Source organism: Drosophila sulfurigaster, chromosome X, assembly GCF_023558435.1.
Source record: "Drosophila sulfurigaster albostrigata strain 15112-1811.04 chromosome X, ASM2355843v2, whole genome shotgun sequence".
Taxonomy (NCBI): domain Eukaryota; kingdom Metazoa; phylum Arthropoda; class Insecta; order Diptera; family Drosophilidae; genus Drosophila; species Drosophila sulfurigaster.
The window spans coordinates 22,202,192-22,220,348 of NC_084885.1; the positions used below are offsets into that span (position 1 = coordinate 22,202,192).

The 18,157-nt window shown below is 39.1% G+C and overlaps 1 protein-coding gene across 1 annotated transcript in view; it reads left to right on the forward strand.

Annotated features, from left to right (window-relative positions):
- LOC133847702 (uncharacterized) overlaps positions 1-18,157 on the forward strand; it is a 91,444-nt gene that overhangs the window by 36,537 nt on the left and 36,750 nt on the right. The window contains 2 exon segments of the mRNA XM_062282880.1: positions 8,057-9,319; positions 9,515-9,825. Coding sequence (XP_062138864.1) covers positions 8,057-9,319; positions 9,515-9,825 — 1,574 coding nt within the window.

An 18,157-nucleotide genomic window follows, 5' to 3' on the forward strand; every position in this document is an offset into this window, starting at 1 on the left:
GCAGCCAATTTAACAAGGAGAGTTGCCAGATCGTCAGCCAACAAATTAGCAACAACTAACTAAAGTTGCTTCTTATAACTATTGAAATGTAAAACTTAATTAAGGATTGTTGAGTTCCGACATTTTTGTAAAGGCAAGCAGCACTTCGAAAGTGTATTTGTGCGGATCTGGCAACACTGGAATGTAATTGTAGACACTGTATGTTAAGCTGACAACTTAATGCCTCAAAGTTAAAGGCGGTGAACAAGTTTGTGGACCTTAGAGTCTGGTTAAACTATTTGTTCCAATCACAATTTGTATGTTAATCTGGCAACTTTGGTGGCCCCCGCAGCGTTGCCACACCTTGTAGAAATCTGTGTGTCGTGTCTAGCAGGAAACGAGCTTCGACTTGACTCGACTCGACTTGACTTGTGTCTCGACTTGCTCTTGACTTTATTGCTGCTAAAATATGCGAAAAGTTTTGCGCAACTTGTGAATCGAATGGCATGAATCTGCTCGCATTCCGATATGAATAATTGAGTGCAGCAAGGAGAATGGAAAGCAGGAAAACTGCTGCAAACTCGAGTGTGGGGTAAGGGAAATGGGTGGAATGGGCGAAATGGGGAAATCTAAAAGTCAGCAACTCGTTTTTGGGGGCAAACGAAACATTTTTGCAGACTGCAAATTGAAATTGAAATGAAATTTGTGTGGCACACAAACACACACATACACACACACACACACACAGAGAGTAGTGTAGTTTGTCAATATGAATGCCGTGTAGTCTATGCATACTTATATAAAAAAAATACATATAAAATACGAGATGTATTCGAAACCAGTTAAAATAGTCGACGCCTCGCCTCGCCTCGCCTCTTGGCCCCCTTTTTTTGACCGGCTTGGCAATAGCAGAGCAAAAAAAAAATAAAAAATAGCAACAAACCAATGAGGAAATAGTCGCAAATTCAATTAAAAATTCAACAAACAGTGCACAAACAAAACGACACAAAAAAATAAAAATAAAAAAAAAAAAAAAAAACAATAACAAATTTCAGTCTGACAGACGGAAAACGAAATAGAAACTAAAAGTGAAACAAAATGTGGAGACAAACGTTGTGTTAACTTGGGCAAACAAAATGCAAAGAAATAACAGATGACATGCACAGAAGCAGGGCTACGAGATACCCTGTAAAATATGTTAAACAGTTGGTATGCCAATTTACAGGGTATGCTTTCTAAATAGATAGAGATAACCTATAAAATGATTTCGACTTGAAGTATACTAATTTACAGAATAAATAAAAAAAATATCCTGTGAAGTTATTTCAACTTCAACTATTTTACAGGGTATTTTCACTTAATAAAAATGTATGCCCTCTAAAATGATTTCAAAAGTAATTTATAGGGTATGTTTACGAAATAAAATGATTTTAGCTTGAACTACGCCAATTTACAGGGTATGATTACGAATTGAAAAAGCTTAACTAATTACACCAAGCAATAGTTGAGCTTACCCCAAAAAGTATTTTACAGGGTAAGCTGCAAAATACAGAAAACAAAAAACTGTAACTGCAAATCAAGTACAAGTTATGTGTGTGTGTGTGTGTGTGGGGCCAATTGAAAGTGAGTGGGCAATGAGTTCGAGTGTGAATGTGAGTGTGAGTGTATTCAAATTACGCTTGACAGCTGTGCATGATGATTGTTAACTCACAACTCGAGTACGAGTTAAGCATTTGCTAATGAAATTAGTAAAGTGAGTGCACTCACAATTATTCGAAAGCCTTTAACGTATTATGCAAGCCGAATCGAATGAGTCCAAGCGATGAATGCCAAGTGAGTAGTGCGTGAATAGTGTTCGTAATGATTCGCAGAGGGATTTAATTCAACAAATTCAAATGGCTTAATCTCCAACGAATTGGCTTTCAAAACACCTTTGGGAATGCAGAAATTCATTACGATTGTATGGAATATATATATATATACATAAATCGAAATGAATAATAGAAGCGCATAAATTACTGCTGAAATGAGCAAATTACTAATTGTAAAAGTTGCATGACATTTGAAACTGTTATAAATTTAATAAACTCGATTTGAATTCAATAAATTAACATATAATAATCGCATTAAAAGCGTAAATTCGGAGTTGCGAATTTTAGTACTTAAATTACTAGAGTATTTATGATTCCTGAGAACTTGATTGCGATCGGGTAAAAATTGTAAAATGTATTTTAGAAATATTTTGTATGGCAAATTACGCCTACTGCAAATCGGGTTTTAACCGCTTTGGCCTTGGTATATTATGACCTCTCTGGTATATTTCGAATGTAGTACTTCAACGATATACCAAACATGGCCTTTGGTATATTTGATTATTTTTGTGGTATATTATTTGCTATATAGAATAATATGCTTGGTTTTATTCGAAATGAGTAACGGGTATATTATATAGTTACTATATTTGGTATATTTTTATAGTACTACATTCAAAATATACCATAGCGTGCAAAATATACCAAATTCAGCCAGAACAATTGAGATCTGTAGTAAGTAAGCGATGTTGTCTATAAAAAAAGTATTTTTTAAAAATCTACCAAAATTTGTATATAATCGCAACCAAACTTTTAAGAAATCTTAAATACTATGGAATTAATTAATTTATTTATCCTGATCGCAGCTTTGCTTTTCCGTCTATCTCTCTGTGTAGTGTAGCTTTTATATATTTGGTTATACATGTTTCTAACTTGTTGTGTTTTATGCTGATTTTAATCCATTCTAAAGAGTGTTAGCAATTTGTATAATTTAAGAATATATTCTCAATTTTCTATGTATAGTATTAACTAGAAATATTTATTCGAACATCTTCCACACGAAGTCTAGCGCCACTTTGCTTATTTTCATCCAGCTCGTTGTGTTTGCCAAGTGCAAACGCTTTAAACATGGCTCTCGTCAAGAGGCACTGAGAAAGCCGCCTCAAGAGTCATTGGGTGGTGCAATGCAGCCGCAGCTGTTGCGGGTGCCCCGCCTTAGGAGGAGGAGGAGGAGGAAGAGGAGGAGGGGGGAAGCTGGTGCTTCGTTTGGTTTCGCGTCAAGTTATTATTCAGCAGCTAAAGCTATCAGAAGCGAGCGAACACAGTCAATCGCTTATTGCCCCACGGGCAGCAATTGAACCGAACCGAATCGAATCGAATCGAAGCTAGGCGAATCGAACCAAACCGAACCGAACTGAACCAAAGCATGAACCGAACCACAACACAGCCAAAGCGAAACCAAGCTCAATTGAACCGAAAGCGAACTGAACCCAAACCCAAACCAAAGCCGAAAGCGAATCAATGATTATAAGTGCGATAAGTGCTTGAGTGCAATTGCAGCAGGCGAATCGAGGAGCAAGGAGTGTAAAGGGGAGTTCAAAGGGAGTAGGGGGAAGAGGGGGCGGGGCAGGACAGAATGATGAGCCTGCCATCAGCACGCAGCAAAAGACCGAAGCAGCGGAGGCAGCGACGACTCAACGCGTCGCGTCTTGGCTGTCAATAATCCGATAAAATGCGGATGGCCCGCAGAAGAAAATAAACGCAAGAAAAAAGCGCGTGTAAACAGCACTTGCGTCATACTTAATGGATGCTACTCGACTAGCCGATACCCTGCAAAGGGGGAAAGCGAGAAATGTAAAGCAGTGAGAAATGAACAGATCGACTAGAAGATGCACTGTAAAGCGGCGTTAGCTTGGCATTGCAAATTACTTACGCCAAACGGGCGTGATCGACTTACAGATACGCTGTAGAGAAGATAAGAAAGAAAAACAAATAGAAAACAAAGTATGAGAGATAGAGAGAGACAGAGAGAGAGAGAATTGGACAAGGACAAACAAAAGAGAAACAAGAGAAATAAGTGTGAGAGTAAGAAAGAGGGAAAGAAATGTAAGAGAGAGAAAGATCAAAAGAAGTGCGAGAGAGAATGAGAGAAAGAAGTGTGAGAGAGAGAAAAAGATGAAGAAGTGTGAGAAAGAAAGAGAAAGAAGGAGAAAAAGAAGTGTGAGTGAGAGAAAGAGAAATAGAGAAAGCAGAGTGAGAGAGTGAATGAGAAAAAGATGTGAGACAGAGAAAAAGAGTGAAAGAACTGTGAGAGAGTGTTATAGAGAGAAAGAGAGAGCGAGAGACAGACAGGCAAGGAGAGGGACGGAGAGAGCCAGAGAGAGACAGAGACAAAGACAAAGAGATAGAGAGAGTGAAGGTAGAACAAAAGCGAGCAAAAGCGAAAAGCTCTTGCTAGTCAATATGCCCGCTTGGTATGCGTCTCTGCTAGGGTATAAGAACAGCTGAATGCATGAATGGGAATGAGGAGCAGCGGAGTAACGAGTGCGGGGTGAAGACGGAGGCAAAGCTGTTGGAGGGATATTGAAATGAACTGAGCTCGGGTTGGATTTACTATGAGGCAGCTTTACGAGGCGTGCCAGAGGAGGCCGTTGAGGTGGAGCGAAGAGAGAGGAGTGGAGTGGAGTGGTGAAAGGAGGGGAGTGGAAAGGGAGAAAGGGAGGCAGAGAGTCTGCAGCAATTGAACGCACAAGTGGAATGTGCACGAAGCGTGAAGCATTTTGTTGACGGCAGCACTAGATATACTATACTTTTATATATATATGTATATAATATGTGTGCACAACATATAGTATAATATATATACAAAAGATATACTATATATATATTTATATGTGTGTAGTAAGTGCTTAGATATCTGGGCTATACATGTGGCAGCCGCTGTCGCAGTCGCTGTAATTGCATCCGCGTGGGTGGCTAAACTTTTCGCTCTGCTCTTTCCCCTCTCTCTCTCTCTCTCTGTGTTCTTTGCTCTCTGTTGTCTGTTCTCTGTGGCAGCTGTTGCGCCACCTGTTGTCGAGGGGAGGAGGGGGGGGAGGAGGGATAACTGTTATCTGTAGCTGTCCAAAGAGCTTAGCTTTAGCAAAGCATTTTAGGCAATTGCATTAGCCGCAAAAACACCTTTTGCACTTTCATTAAATTGCCAGTGAGTTTTGTCGCCTACAGTTTGACAGCAATTGGTGGGACACACACACACACACACATATATTTATATGTATGCTTGCAATGTTTTTTTGGGGTGCGGTCGCCTTTTGTTTTGTTTGGGACACAGGCGCAGCCCACGCAGCCAGACAACAGCGACACACACACATATATACACACACACACACACACATACACACGCACAGTGGGCACACCCACGCACACATCGCACACAAAAGAAGTCTCACTGGTACAGTGATCATTTGCTTGACGAGACCATAACAAAATGCAATGAGTAAACTTATGGCAAACTCTTTCCAGTTTCCAAACCTTCCACTAGAAAATTGAGCATCATGAATGCTAAAGAAATGCGATACAGCAATTTCTTTCAATTTCATAATAAAGAACACATTTTGTCAGTGGAATATTCAGAAGAATGTTGTTTTATAAGTAAATTCTATTAAAATGATGGCAAACTCTTTCCAGTTTCCAGAACTTCCACTGGAAAATTGAGAAGCATGAATGTTAAGGAAACGCGATAAAGCAACTTCTTTCCATTTTTAAATAAATATCATATTTTAAATTCTTTAAAAGTTATGGCAAACTATTTCAAGTTCCCAGAGACTGAATGCTAAAGAAACGTTATAAAGCTACTTCTTTCTATTTCAGTATTTTGAAACAATGAAAGAATAACTTTTTATTTAAAAATGAAATCATAAATTAGGATGAAATTACAATTATAGCAAATTATTTTGTACTCTTGAACTTGGCATGTTATTTGCAATAGCAAAAATGGAAATTTAAACTGTTAACAATCGAAAAAAGATTAAATAATGAATAAAAATTTCCAGTTTGGTATCAAATTACTGTTATAATTTACAGTATACAACTCTAGTGGAAAATTTTGAGACTATGAAATCATTATTTTCCATGAACTTGGCTTATATATATTTCTAATGGAAAATTGAACAATGGAGCAAAGAATAATTAGAGAATAAAAGTTTTCAGCTCCCATTTACTATGAAATTACAATGCCATTTATAAGTTTTTAAACTTCCAGTAGAAAATTTAAAATATAATTGAAATGTTTTCCACTAAGAAGTTTGTTTATTAATTTGACTATCCAATTACAATTTCAGTAAAATTATGGAATGAAAACAATGATGAAGAAGTCTTGAGAATTAATGCTTTAGGAATATAAGAGAACGACTCTTTAGCAGTTTGTAAAGAATTCATCATATGACAATCGATGATTTTCAGTCTATAAACTGTTTATTTTTTTCGATTTTCCACTTGCATTCACAGTTCTAATTTCCTCTAGAATCTAAAGCGCAGCATCCTTGGCTATTTCAGAATTTTGTGCACGCAGCATTTTCGTGCAGCATTGTTGCAGTCAACAGTTTGCAGCAGCTACTTGAGTGACATGATTATGATTAATGTGATGCGCTTTGCTCCATACTCCGTAATTAAGATGGATACTTTGTCATCTTAGTGGGGCCCCACTGTATGCATATTAATAATGCATATTTCATTAGGCGAAACGCGTTGGCTGCACAAAAGCCAAATCCTCGCTCGAAGAGAGCAGAGAGGGAGAGAGAGGAACTGGAACAAGCCTGAGGCTCTGGCAGGCTTCGCTTTTGTCGCGTCTTGCGTCTGGATTATTTTGGCTAGCTTTATTTTAATGAAATTTGATTGATTTGCATATGCGAATGGAGCCTGTCAGCATCGCTAAATGATGACGATGTTTGCGGGCTGACTTTTTATTATGCCACTGAGCGAGGATGCTGAGGCTGAGGCGAGGAGAGCAGAGCCACATTGTTTGCCTCTTGGCTTCGGGTGAAATGTCGAATTAATGGCTTTGAATACAACAAAAAAAAACACAAAAAAAATAACAAGAAAACAATCGATTAATGTTATTGATATGCGGTCGCTTGCAAATGGGAATACAATGTTATCTAATGGCAATTATGTAGATTTGTTGGCTATATTTAGTCGTCCCGCTGGTCATCGATATTTTTATCGATAACCAGGCAAATTGGAAATCACGTGTCCTTGAGTCTGTACTATGCGCTAATTATTATATTTAGTTTACTCTATGCAATATTTATTCTCCTTTACATAACAATTGTTTGAAATAGTAGAAAACTAATCTTTAAATCTGCTATCGATTAATGCGATTAATCCCTAAGTTGGTGGCAACAACTAATTATATAAATATTAATCGCAATCTTTTAAAGTAATTAAAACTAAAGATTTCTAACAGCAAGCAAAAAAGAACAGTTCTAACAAGTAACGATAGTATCGATAATATCGATAAATGTATGGAATATTTTAAATGCATTATCAATAATCAAAATTCCAATTAATAAACTAGTAATTAGAATACAGTAAAGAAGATAAATTATGACACGAAGAAAATTTGCCACTCTTGTTCCGATTGTATTTATCGATTTATACGTCGATAGCTGTGTCGAATGGTTACAATGGTTTATCAATAATCCAAATTAGAATTCTTTAAAGACTTTGGGGATATTGATTTCTAACAATAAAACAATAAATACTTGACCACTTTTGTACCCATAACGATAGTGTTTATGGATAAATTTAAATGCCGATAGATGTGTCGAATGGTTACAATGTTTTATCAATAATCATATTTAGAATTATTTAAAGACATTAGGCATTTTGATTTCTAAAAATAAATCAATAAATTGACCACTTTTGTACCCATAACGATAGTAAATATCGATAAATTTAAATGCTGATATATGTGTCAAATGGTTTCAACGCTTTATCAATAATTATAGTTCAAATTAATAACTAATTATTAGACTTTTTAAAATGCATTAGAGATATTGATATCTAACCGTAAATCAAAGAATACTTGACCATTCTTTTCCCGATAGTAGCGATAGTATGTATCGATAAATTTACAAAAATTGAAATCAATTTAGAGCATTCTTGGTGTTGTTGATTGACTTGGTCGTGAATCTATACTATACCTATACCTTGCTTTATTTTCCATCTTTCGATTTGCCTCTCTTGAAATGCAATTGCAACAACAGTTGCAGCAAACGAAAAGCGGCAACACGACGAGCCAGAAACAGGATCTAAGTTTCCTCAGCGACTCGACGCCCATCTATGTGACATCGTTCAGCAGCAACCAGATCACCTGCAGCAGTGCCACGATGACAACAGCCACGGCCGGTGGCCCGATAAGTGCTCCCACATTGGCGCCAACGACAGCAACAGCTGCTGCCGCAGCGGCAGCAGCCACAGCACCATCGGCGGCACTCGTGAGTGCAGCGGTTGCAGCGGCAACAGCAGCAGCGGCAGCGAGTGGCGATCGGAATGCGAATAGCTCGACAACGGCGGCGATTGTTAGTGCGACGGCAGCAGCAGCGGCAGCAGCACTCAAGCAACCACCAGCCACAGCAGCAGCAGCAGCGGCTGCTGGCGGTGGCGGTGGCGGTGGCAGCGGAGGAGGCAGCGGCGGTGGGAGTGGCGGTGGCAGCGGGACGAGCAGCGCGACGGGACACATCTATCAGACGAGCCAGGCGCAGCAGCAGCAGCTGCAACAGTTGCAACAACAGCTGGCAGCAGCTGCTGCTGCCGGCAAGCCGCTGCAAGCGAAATCATTGCTCGCCAGCAGCTTGCAACATCTGGCCGAGGAGGTCGACGACGAGGAGATGGACGACGACGATGATGTGGATGGTGCCAACTATTGTGGCATCACCTACATCAGTTACAACAACAAGCACGCCCAGTTGCCGACAACCACATTGCCGGCAACCACAACATTGCCAGCGGCAGCAGCAACACTTGCCACCACAGCGGCGATACATCAGCAACGTCAGCAAACAGCGGCAGCCGCAACGGCAACGGCGACAACAACTGCGCACTTTGTGGACGCACAAACATCGACATCGCCAACGGTTGCTGCTGCCGCTGGTGCTGCTGGTGTTGCTGCTGGTGGTGCGACAACGAAAGGTGGCGTGAGCATTGTGACAGCAGCGGACATCTCATTGCCGCCTCATGTGCATGGAACGACGACGCCGAAAACCGAATATTCAACGGCCATATCCAGCGGGCAATTGCAGCAGGCGTTCGCTGAGTTGCAGCTGCAACAGCAACATCAACACGGCAGCAGCAACCTGAACAACAACAATGGACAGCAGCAGCAGCAGCATTTACTTTTAAGCAACAACAATAATAGCAATAATTGCATCACATCAGGCAACATCAGCAACATTAGCAACATTGGCACGTCCGCTTTGAAAAATTGTGATTTATTAATATCGAATAATTTGTATCCACCGAGACGAGAGGTGAGAGAGCGAGTGGGAGAGAGAGAGAATGATTTCAGTTCGCTTTCTGTTCAAGTTTTCAACATTGATTTCTTATTCTATATATTTTTGTATTTCGTTTTTATTTGCGTTTGATGATTCGCATTATTGATTACACAATCTGCTGCCATTGCTTTCTTTTACTGAGACTATGCTCTTTTCTTTTCCAACACGCAGTTACTAACGCATAACGATGATATCATCATACATCAGTCCAACGATGACCTTGGCCCCCTATTTAATACAACAGCAACATCAGCAGCAGCAGCAGCAGCTGCAATAGCAGCAGCAGCCAACAATAGCAATCTACAGCAGCAGCAGCAACATTTGCTGAGTGGCGCCGCCATCTTTGAGCTGCAGCAACAACAATTGCAATTGCAACAGCAGCAACAGTTGCAGCTGCAACAGCAACACAGTCCCACAAGTAGCATATCAAAAGGCAGAACTGAACTTTTACTCGGCGATCAATCGCTGCGACAAGAATCAAGGTAAGTGCATGCATATTTGCATTTGTTTTAACCTGCTAACAGGCAACCGAACCGGTTTGCTAAGCGGTTCAGTCGAATGACTCTGAAGTGAAATTTGGCAAATTGGGAAGCATTACTTGTGAAAACTATATATTTCTATCAAATCGAACCGGTTCGCTAAGCGGTTCAGTTCTATGAATCTGTAGCTAACAACGTCAGAGTATTGAAACTTCGCAAATTCATAGAAGTCACGTTAATGAGCAAGATAGGAAGGACTATTAGCGAAAACTATATGTTTTTAGCGAACCGAACCGGTTCACTAAGCGGTTCAGTTGTGAAACTCTTTTGCTAATAATGCCAAAGAGCTGAAGTTTCTCATTTGTGTAGAATTCACGTAAATGAGCAAGATAAAATAGATTAATTGTAAAATCTAATGGTCCAGTTGTATTACTCTGTTGACAATAAAGCCAGAGAACTAAAATTGGCAAATGCATAGAGTTCATGTAAATGAATTAATAAATGCACAAGGTTTTTACCATTTTGTGTAGATGCTAACATGTAACCGAACCGGTTCATTAGGCGGTTCAGCTGTGTAACTCTTTTGCTAATAGTTAATAATTTTTCCCATTTTCGCAGAACTCACGTAAATTAACAAAAAAGGAGGGATTACTTGTTTTCAGAGTTCAGTTGAATAACTTTTACAGGCTTACGAATTTCATAGACATTTAGTCAATTATAATGTAAAGCATTTAACTACACAGAGTTAGCAAAGCAGCAGGAATGTGTAATTTATGATAGAAATTTACCTGTTGTGTTTAAGCTGTGATTTTATTCACACATTCAAACTAAGAATTTGAACTTCAATGATTAGTATTTGACAAGAATGCTAATCTATTCAGAAAATCATTGTATGTAAATAAATCCCGTGTTTAGAAATAGAACAAGTATTATATTAAAGTATGGGATAACTAACAAAAAGCCGAAAAAGTACAAATATATTATAATATGGAATAACTGGCTTAAAACGATTCTTAAATATTCAAGTACCATAAAAAAAGAATTTCCTTTTCTTAGTTCAACATTTCGAATGTTTATTATTCTACTATTATTGTATTCCGATAAATTTCCTGCACTGCAATTACAATTACAACTATTTTGAAACGAACGAATTGAATTTGGGCGCAGTTGAGAAGTCATTGTGTCTGCACTAAAGCAACGACTTAAGCAATAAAGTGTTGCCTATCCGACAGGCGCCAGTGACTCTGCAACCCCCGGACAGGCAGTTAGCCAGAGCAGTGACTGTGCAACCCCCGCGCACTCCGCAGCTTCAGCTTCATTGTGCAAATGGACAAGTGTAGTGAATGAGTGTAGGTGTAAGTGTGTGTGTGTGTGTATGTGTGTGTGTGTGAGTGAGTGGATTTGTTTGTTTGTTTGTTTCTCTATTTGCCAAGCATTTATTACCGTTTCACAGCAGCGCTGGAACCTTCTGCATTTCGCATTCGCCTTTCGCATTTGGCATTCACATATTCACATTCACATTCACATTCACATTCAGTTGCTCGTCCTGGCCGCACACTGAATGGGAATCATGTGCGCCATGGAAATACCCCACATATAGCACATGTGTCCATGTCTGTGTGTGTGTGTGTGTGTGTGAACGTTGTTTTTATGACTGCTTATTTATTTACTTGGTTGGCTCGCTGGGTTTTCCAGCTGGCTGGTTTGTCCTCGTCCTCATCCTCGCCCTCGTCCATCTCTCTCTCTTCGCTCTTCGCACTTTTCCTCACCCACTCGCACTCTATGGCATTCTTAGTCTCGTTTTTATTATTATTTCAGTTTTTTTTTTCTGTTTTTTGCGCTCTGTTCTCTGTTCATTCTGCATTCGCGTTTCGCCTTTGGCCAACACAGATATCTTTCACACATTTTTCGCCGTTCGCAGTTTTCTCTCTGCTTTAGCTGCTCTCTGCAGGTGTCTGTGCCTCTCTAACTAAGTGTGTGTGTGTGTGTGTGAGTGTGTGTCTATGCTCCAGTGCGTCTGTCCTCACACACACACACACACACACACACACACACACTACGTCCTTGTCCAGGCGTTGCCTTTGCCTCTGTTGTGATTTCGCCAAGCAGACCAGAAGACCATCATCATCGTCTTTCGCCATTTCCTCCCCAGTGCCTCTCAGTTGCCCCTACCGCCCCCTCAATCTCCCATGCATCTCGCATCTCGCCTCGAGACAAGCGCCACGCGCGCTCTCATTTTATGCTCATTATTAATTAACGAGTTATTTTCCACACCCTGCGCCCTGAATATTTATACATTTTTGAATCGATTTTCCTTGAAAATGCGCTACTCACATCGCATCATCAAGGCTGCTCCCACTTGTTGCTCTTTCTCTCTCTCTCTTGTCCCTCCATTCTTTTTCAAGATGGGAACTTAAAGCGTTGCATCTTTCACATTATAAAATTTATTTATTGTGCTTGACGTTTGCGCATCATCTGATAATTGCTTTTTTCAAAAACATGTTGGAAAAGAAATATTTTTTTTTAAAAAGCATTTAAAGTGCTTTTAATCTACAACTTTGAGGTACATAAAAATAACAAAAACAATTTTATATTCTTAAATAAAAAATAATATATCGCAAAAATACCATAATGTATTAATACCATATTTGAAATATTGATATATTATTGCATTCAAAATATACCATAGAGATCAAAATATACCAAATTGTCAGCCAAAGCAAATGAAATCTGTAGTGAGTAGGAGTTTTTGCCTATACAAAAGTATTTTTTAAATAACTTTTACAATTTTTACCCGATCCCAATGAAATTCTCAGGAATCATAAATACTATAGTTATTATTGTCTGTACCAAAATGCACGACATTAACTCATTCCTAACCATATTTTGTGCTGTTTCTTTAAAAGGTTTCTTATATTCTGTTTGACGATGATACTTAGAATTTTATTAGATTAACAACAATATTTTTTAATTAGCAAAAAGAGTTAAAAAAAAAATGCAGACTACTTAAGAACGTAATTGAGAATTTTTTAAAGCAAAAAATATTTAAAAAATCTCATTGTTCAATTTGCAAAAAATTTGAGATGAATGCGAAATATGAATGATGAGTGCATTAATTGAATTTAGCCTTCGATTCATCATCACTTTCACGCAGATATCTTTACCTTTGTGCTGCTTCTTTTTCTATTCATCGTCTTCTCATCTATGAATGTCATTTGCTTTCACTAATTGCCCCGTTCGCTGTCTCCTGTGGCTGCTGAAGAACTCGCCACACACACACGAACACACAAAAACGGATAAAATTGCAAGTCGCAAGAGGAAAACCTGCTGAGTAATCAGATGCTCAGATGACAACGACAACGACAACGACAATGACAACGGCAATGACAATGACAATGACAGAGAGATGACAACAGCAACAACAATGAGAGTCATAGATAATGCACATTAAAGTGCGTTGCATCAAGTGTTGTGTTGTTGCACATTTTGCAGGCTGACAAAACTGTCAAACTTTGATTGGGGCCACGAGAGACGCAGAGACGGAGACAGAGTTGCCAGACAGTCTGACTGAGCTATCTGTCTGTCTGTCTGTCCGTCCGTCTGTCTTACTGCAGTTTACTCATGCGTCTGTCTATACGTTTTTGTGTCTTTCCACTTACTTTTCCTACGATCCCAGAGCTCGACATTCGTCTTGGCATTCGTCTTGACAAGCATAAGCATCAAATGTCGATGACATTAGTCTTCGACACATTCAAATCCCGAATTTTGCTGTGGCTTTTCAGTCTTTGGGTTTGGTCCGTCACTTTTGTCTTTGCTATCGAGTCAAGTGCAGAGTCAAGCACATCAATTAGACGAGACAATGACACAGAGAGAGATAGACAGAGAGAGAGAGGGAGAAAGAGAGGGAGAGGCAAGGTAAGAGACGGAGCAAACAATCATTTACAATTTTACCTGACTCGAAACGCACATTCATATTCGGAAATGCCTACGATTACATGCCAATTATTTGCAAGGGCACTTGGCACTATGAAGATGGATTTAGACATAAGAATTTGCCAACAACAATAGTCGGCAATTAGGGCAGACAAATTGCCCCAAAGCAATACAACTTTGTGGCAAGTAAATTAAGCGATTTCAGCACAACTTTCAACTTCAGACAGCTCCTCAACTGTTGTTAACTATTCATAATTCTATGGGATTATTAAGTACTCACAAACTCTTCTTTTAATATTACGATATTCTATTTTATTTTATTTAATATATTATATCCCCTTAGCTAGTAGGTCCAAAGAGTTAAGAACAGGGTTCGTAATAATTATAAATTGAGTAAAATAATACAAAAAGTAAGTTTTTAATGAATTTTATTTTTAAAGTGTTATTTGTACAGAAAGGTATATCTTTATAGTACTTAAAAATATTTATTATTTATTTATTTACATGTTAATTATTATTCAAAATAACTAGCAACTAAGGCCATCGACACTAAGTAAAAATAAATTATGTAAAAAGTTTTTTTTTTTAATCCGAATATTATTACTACATTTCGGATAATTTATCTCATACCTTACAAATGTTATTAAATTTAAATCATATAAACTAAAACTTAAATATAATATAGTACTTAACAAATTACAAAAAAAAAATTAATGAAGGATATATAAAATAATATTAATGAGAAAAAGTACAGATATAATAATATTAATAATCAGTTGCTTTTGCTGGCAATGTGGTATATTTTGTTCACTATGATATTTTAAATGCAGTACTATGCCAATATACCAAATATAGCCCTTTGTATATTTGTGTGGTATATTTTACGAATAATACCACATTGTTTTGTCTTTATTTATAATGGGTATCTCATAGTCAAACAAGAAGAATTCTCAAGAATTCTTTCTTAAGCAATAATAATGAGAACGATACTTCTCAGACTCCAGCTTTAATAAGCAGTGTTCCAGTGTTGATAAGCGCCAATCTATTGCTGTTATTTTCGAAGTTGCAGTAAATGTAACACTCAACGGTTTATTACGTTTTGCAACTAGTTTGATGTTTGTTCCTTAATAGGCGATCTTTTTGCTTTTATTGCAGCTTGATGATTGCTTATTTAGTTTCCGCTTGTTTGTTGGCCAATTGAGTTGGCACTCTTTATATGGCCAAATTGGATCGGACAGGAAGTGCAAAAAAAAAGAAAAAAACAGAAAGAAATATATGTGTATGCTTGCGTGTTTCTCACAGTGTAAATTGATTGCAAGTTGCAACATCGGGCAGCGTACACTGCAAACACGGTGCCGCTTCAACTGTAATTTGGAATTTTGCGCATGTCTTGAGACAAGTTTGTTGTTGTTGCTGCTGTGTGTTTTTGGGGCTTTGGCATGCCAACCATGTAGCAACCATGTTGTCAGTGTAAGAGTGTGAGTATGTGTGTGTGTGTGTGTGTGTGTTGTCCAGGTCCCAAGCAGTCGAGACGGCCGCGCTTTGGCATTCGGCATGCGAGGCACGCGCAGGCGCAGCATTTTTGTGGACGCTTCGTTGAGGTAGGACTGACCGAGCGAGCGATTGTGTTTGTTGTTGTTGTCGTTGTTGTTGCTGAGGGTCACTTTCCCATGCATCCACCCCACAAATGACAAAATCAATTAGAGCAGCGTTGCCAGATCAACAAGAGAACAACAAATATTAATTTCCTGCCCAAATTACGTCGTTGTGCCTAGCAACAACAAACGACAAAGCGACAAACGCCCACGTCGCAGCAGAGCTTGGAGAGCAGCAGCAGCGACAGAGGAAGCGCGCACGCAGGCAGCGTTAAATGCGAAGGCAAACACAAACACACACACATACGCGTGCAGAGCAGAGCAGCCAAGAAGGCAGCGAGAGAGGGAGGCAGCGAGAGCGTCGACCCGATTGTGTTTTATTCGTAGACAATATACAAGTTTTCTTCCATTCCCGTCATGTGTAGACACAAGATGCGAAAAGACTTTATCACTTCGTTTTGCCGTATATGCGGAACTGATTTTATACAAGACCCGTCGAGTATAAATTCTGGCCGAGGGAAATTTAAATTTCCCTCGGCTGCGCTGGCAGAATTTGTACTCGACGTTTCTTGTAGAAAATGTGCGGTCCAGCTCTTGCCGAAAATCTGTGCTTAGATTCTAGTGCGTAGTTCGGAATATGCAAAATAAAAATACGCTCAAAAATATATGCAGTAAATAAAATGTTTATTATACTTGAAATTAAATTTATTAAAACTAATACAATGAGTACTTAAATTTATATATAATATTATCTATATAGTTTTACTTATAACTAAATAATATAATAGCTAAAAGAAAAAATTAATTTATTTCGCCGTTTTCAATATTCTTCGCCCTGGACAATGCCTTGTAGTTTCTATTTTTATCATCCAACGTAGCTCTTTCGTGGTCCTCAAAACTGTAAATATAAATACAAATACAAATACAAATATATTTTTTAATTTAAATCAGATTAGAATAGTAGTTTAATAATATTAACAACTTACCTTTTATTGTTTTATAAAATACGCGCAGGAAAAAATCAACTTTCTTGTTCACCACTCACAAAACAAATGACAAATGATACACAAAATTGCACATGTTCGAGAAAAGTAGGCGTTAGGGAAATTACGCGTTGCGCTAAGAGTACACCAGACTCAGTGCAAGAAGCATTCTACAAGACGAGTCATCTAACGATCTACAGAAAAGTCTTGCAGTCTCGGTCTTGGCATGACACGAAACACAATTGGGGAGCAAGTGAGCAGGCGAATAAGAATAAGCACACACACACACACACACACACAGAGTGTTGCTGTGCTGCTATAGCAGAGTAAACTTTTTTTTGAGTTGTTGTTTCTTTTCTTTTTTTTTAAAGTTGTGAAAGAACAAAACTAAATAAAAAGCGCAAACAAAAGTAAAGCGCAAAAAGTTTCAAGAATATAAAATGAAATCATATATATTTGCGTATGTGTGTGTGTGTGTGTGTGCAGCTTGTAACTTGAGATAAATCCGTTATAATAACTCTGGGCAACTGGACTGCAGAGACGGAGCGAGGGGGGACAGCAGGCAAAGACGGCCTAAATGATGCCCAACAGGCACCACACACACACATACATACACGGAGCGCACCTCAAGTGTTGTGTGCTGTTGATTGTATCTTTGGAGGATGCTTTTCTGCTGCTGCTGTGACTACGACGACAGCAGCGACGTCGACAACCCAACAACGACATGTCTTTTGTTTTGTTTTCACTGCGCTTTGCTTTGTTTTTGTTGTTCTTGTTGTTGTGGTTGCTTTGCCCTTGCCCTGCCTTATACGAGTGTACTTCTAACTTTACCTGTTGTTGTTTTGTGTCGTATTGTTTAGTGTTCTAGAAACACACACAACAAAGCGTTCTCCCCTTTTCCCAAAAAAGGAACAAGAATCGCCGTCGCCGTCGCCACAAATGGGAGCAGGCAAAATGGCAGCGCAGACCAAAAAGGTAGCGAAAAGTTTGAATGGGGCAGTTAATTTGTCTGCTCGACAACACTGCACTGTAAATGGCAGCTTAATTACTACAGACAGATCGGCAACACTGCAACGATGCAAAACACACACAATATCGGTTCATTTAGTAGCATTTACAATGCTTAAGCTTATGTGTGTGCGTGTGTCGGTGTGTGATTGTGATTCTTTAGCATAGAAAAACGCAGCACAATGCGTTAATTATTTTTCTTACCTGTGCCGCACATTCGTTCGCTCTCTGCGTCTCACGCTCTTTTTTTTTCGTTCTCTCACGTCACAGGCTAATAACAGCCACCACTACAAGCACAAACGTGCGTGTGTGTGTGTGTGTGTATATCTGTTTTGGGCATCTCTGTGGCTGCCTTTGGAGCTGCGCGCGCCAAGCAGCCCCAGTTGTTGTTGCTATTGCTCTTCTGCTACCTTTGGGCAACGGCCGCAGTCGCAGCATACATAGCTGACTGTTGAGTCACGCACACATACACCGACACACGCACACTCACATGCGCAGCAAGACGGTACACACACCTTTTGTTCTTTTGTATGCTGCCAGGCATTAACAACAGGCTTAACTACATATAGACATACTCAAACACACAAGCATAACATAACTATGTTTGTATGTATGTATGTACATACCTGGCTGCCTTTGCTGCCGGCGTCGCAGTCACTGCTTGCTTGCTCTGCTTCTACTTTATGTTTGCTTTTGTTGGCATTCCCATTCCTTGTGCAGTGCATGGAGCGCTATCTCGCTTTAGCCTATGCTGCTTGCGCTGCAATTTGCCAAAGCCAAAGCCAATGTTGTTGTTGTTTGTGAGCCTCTCATGTC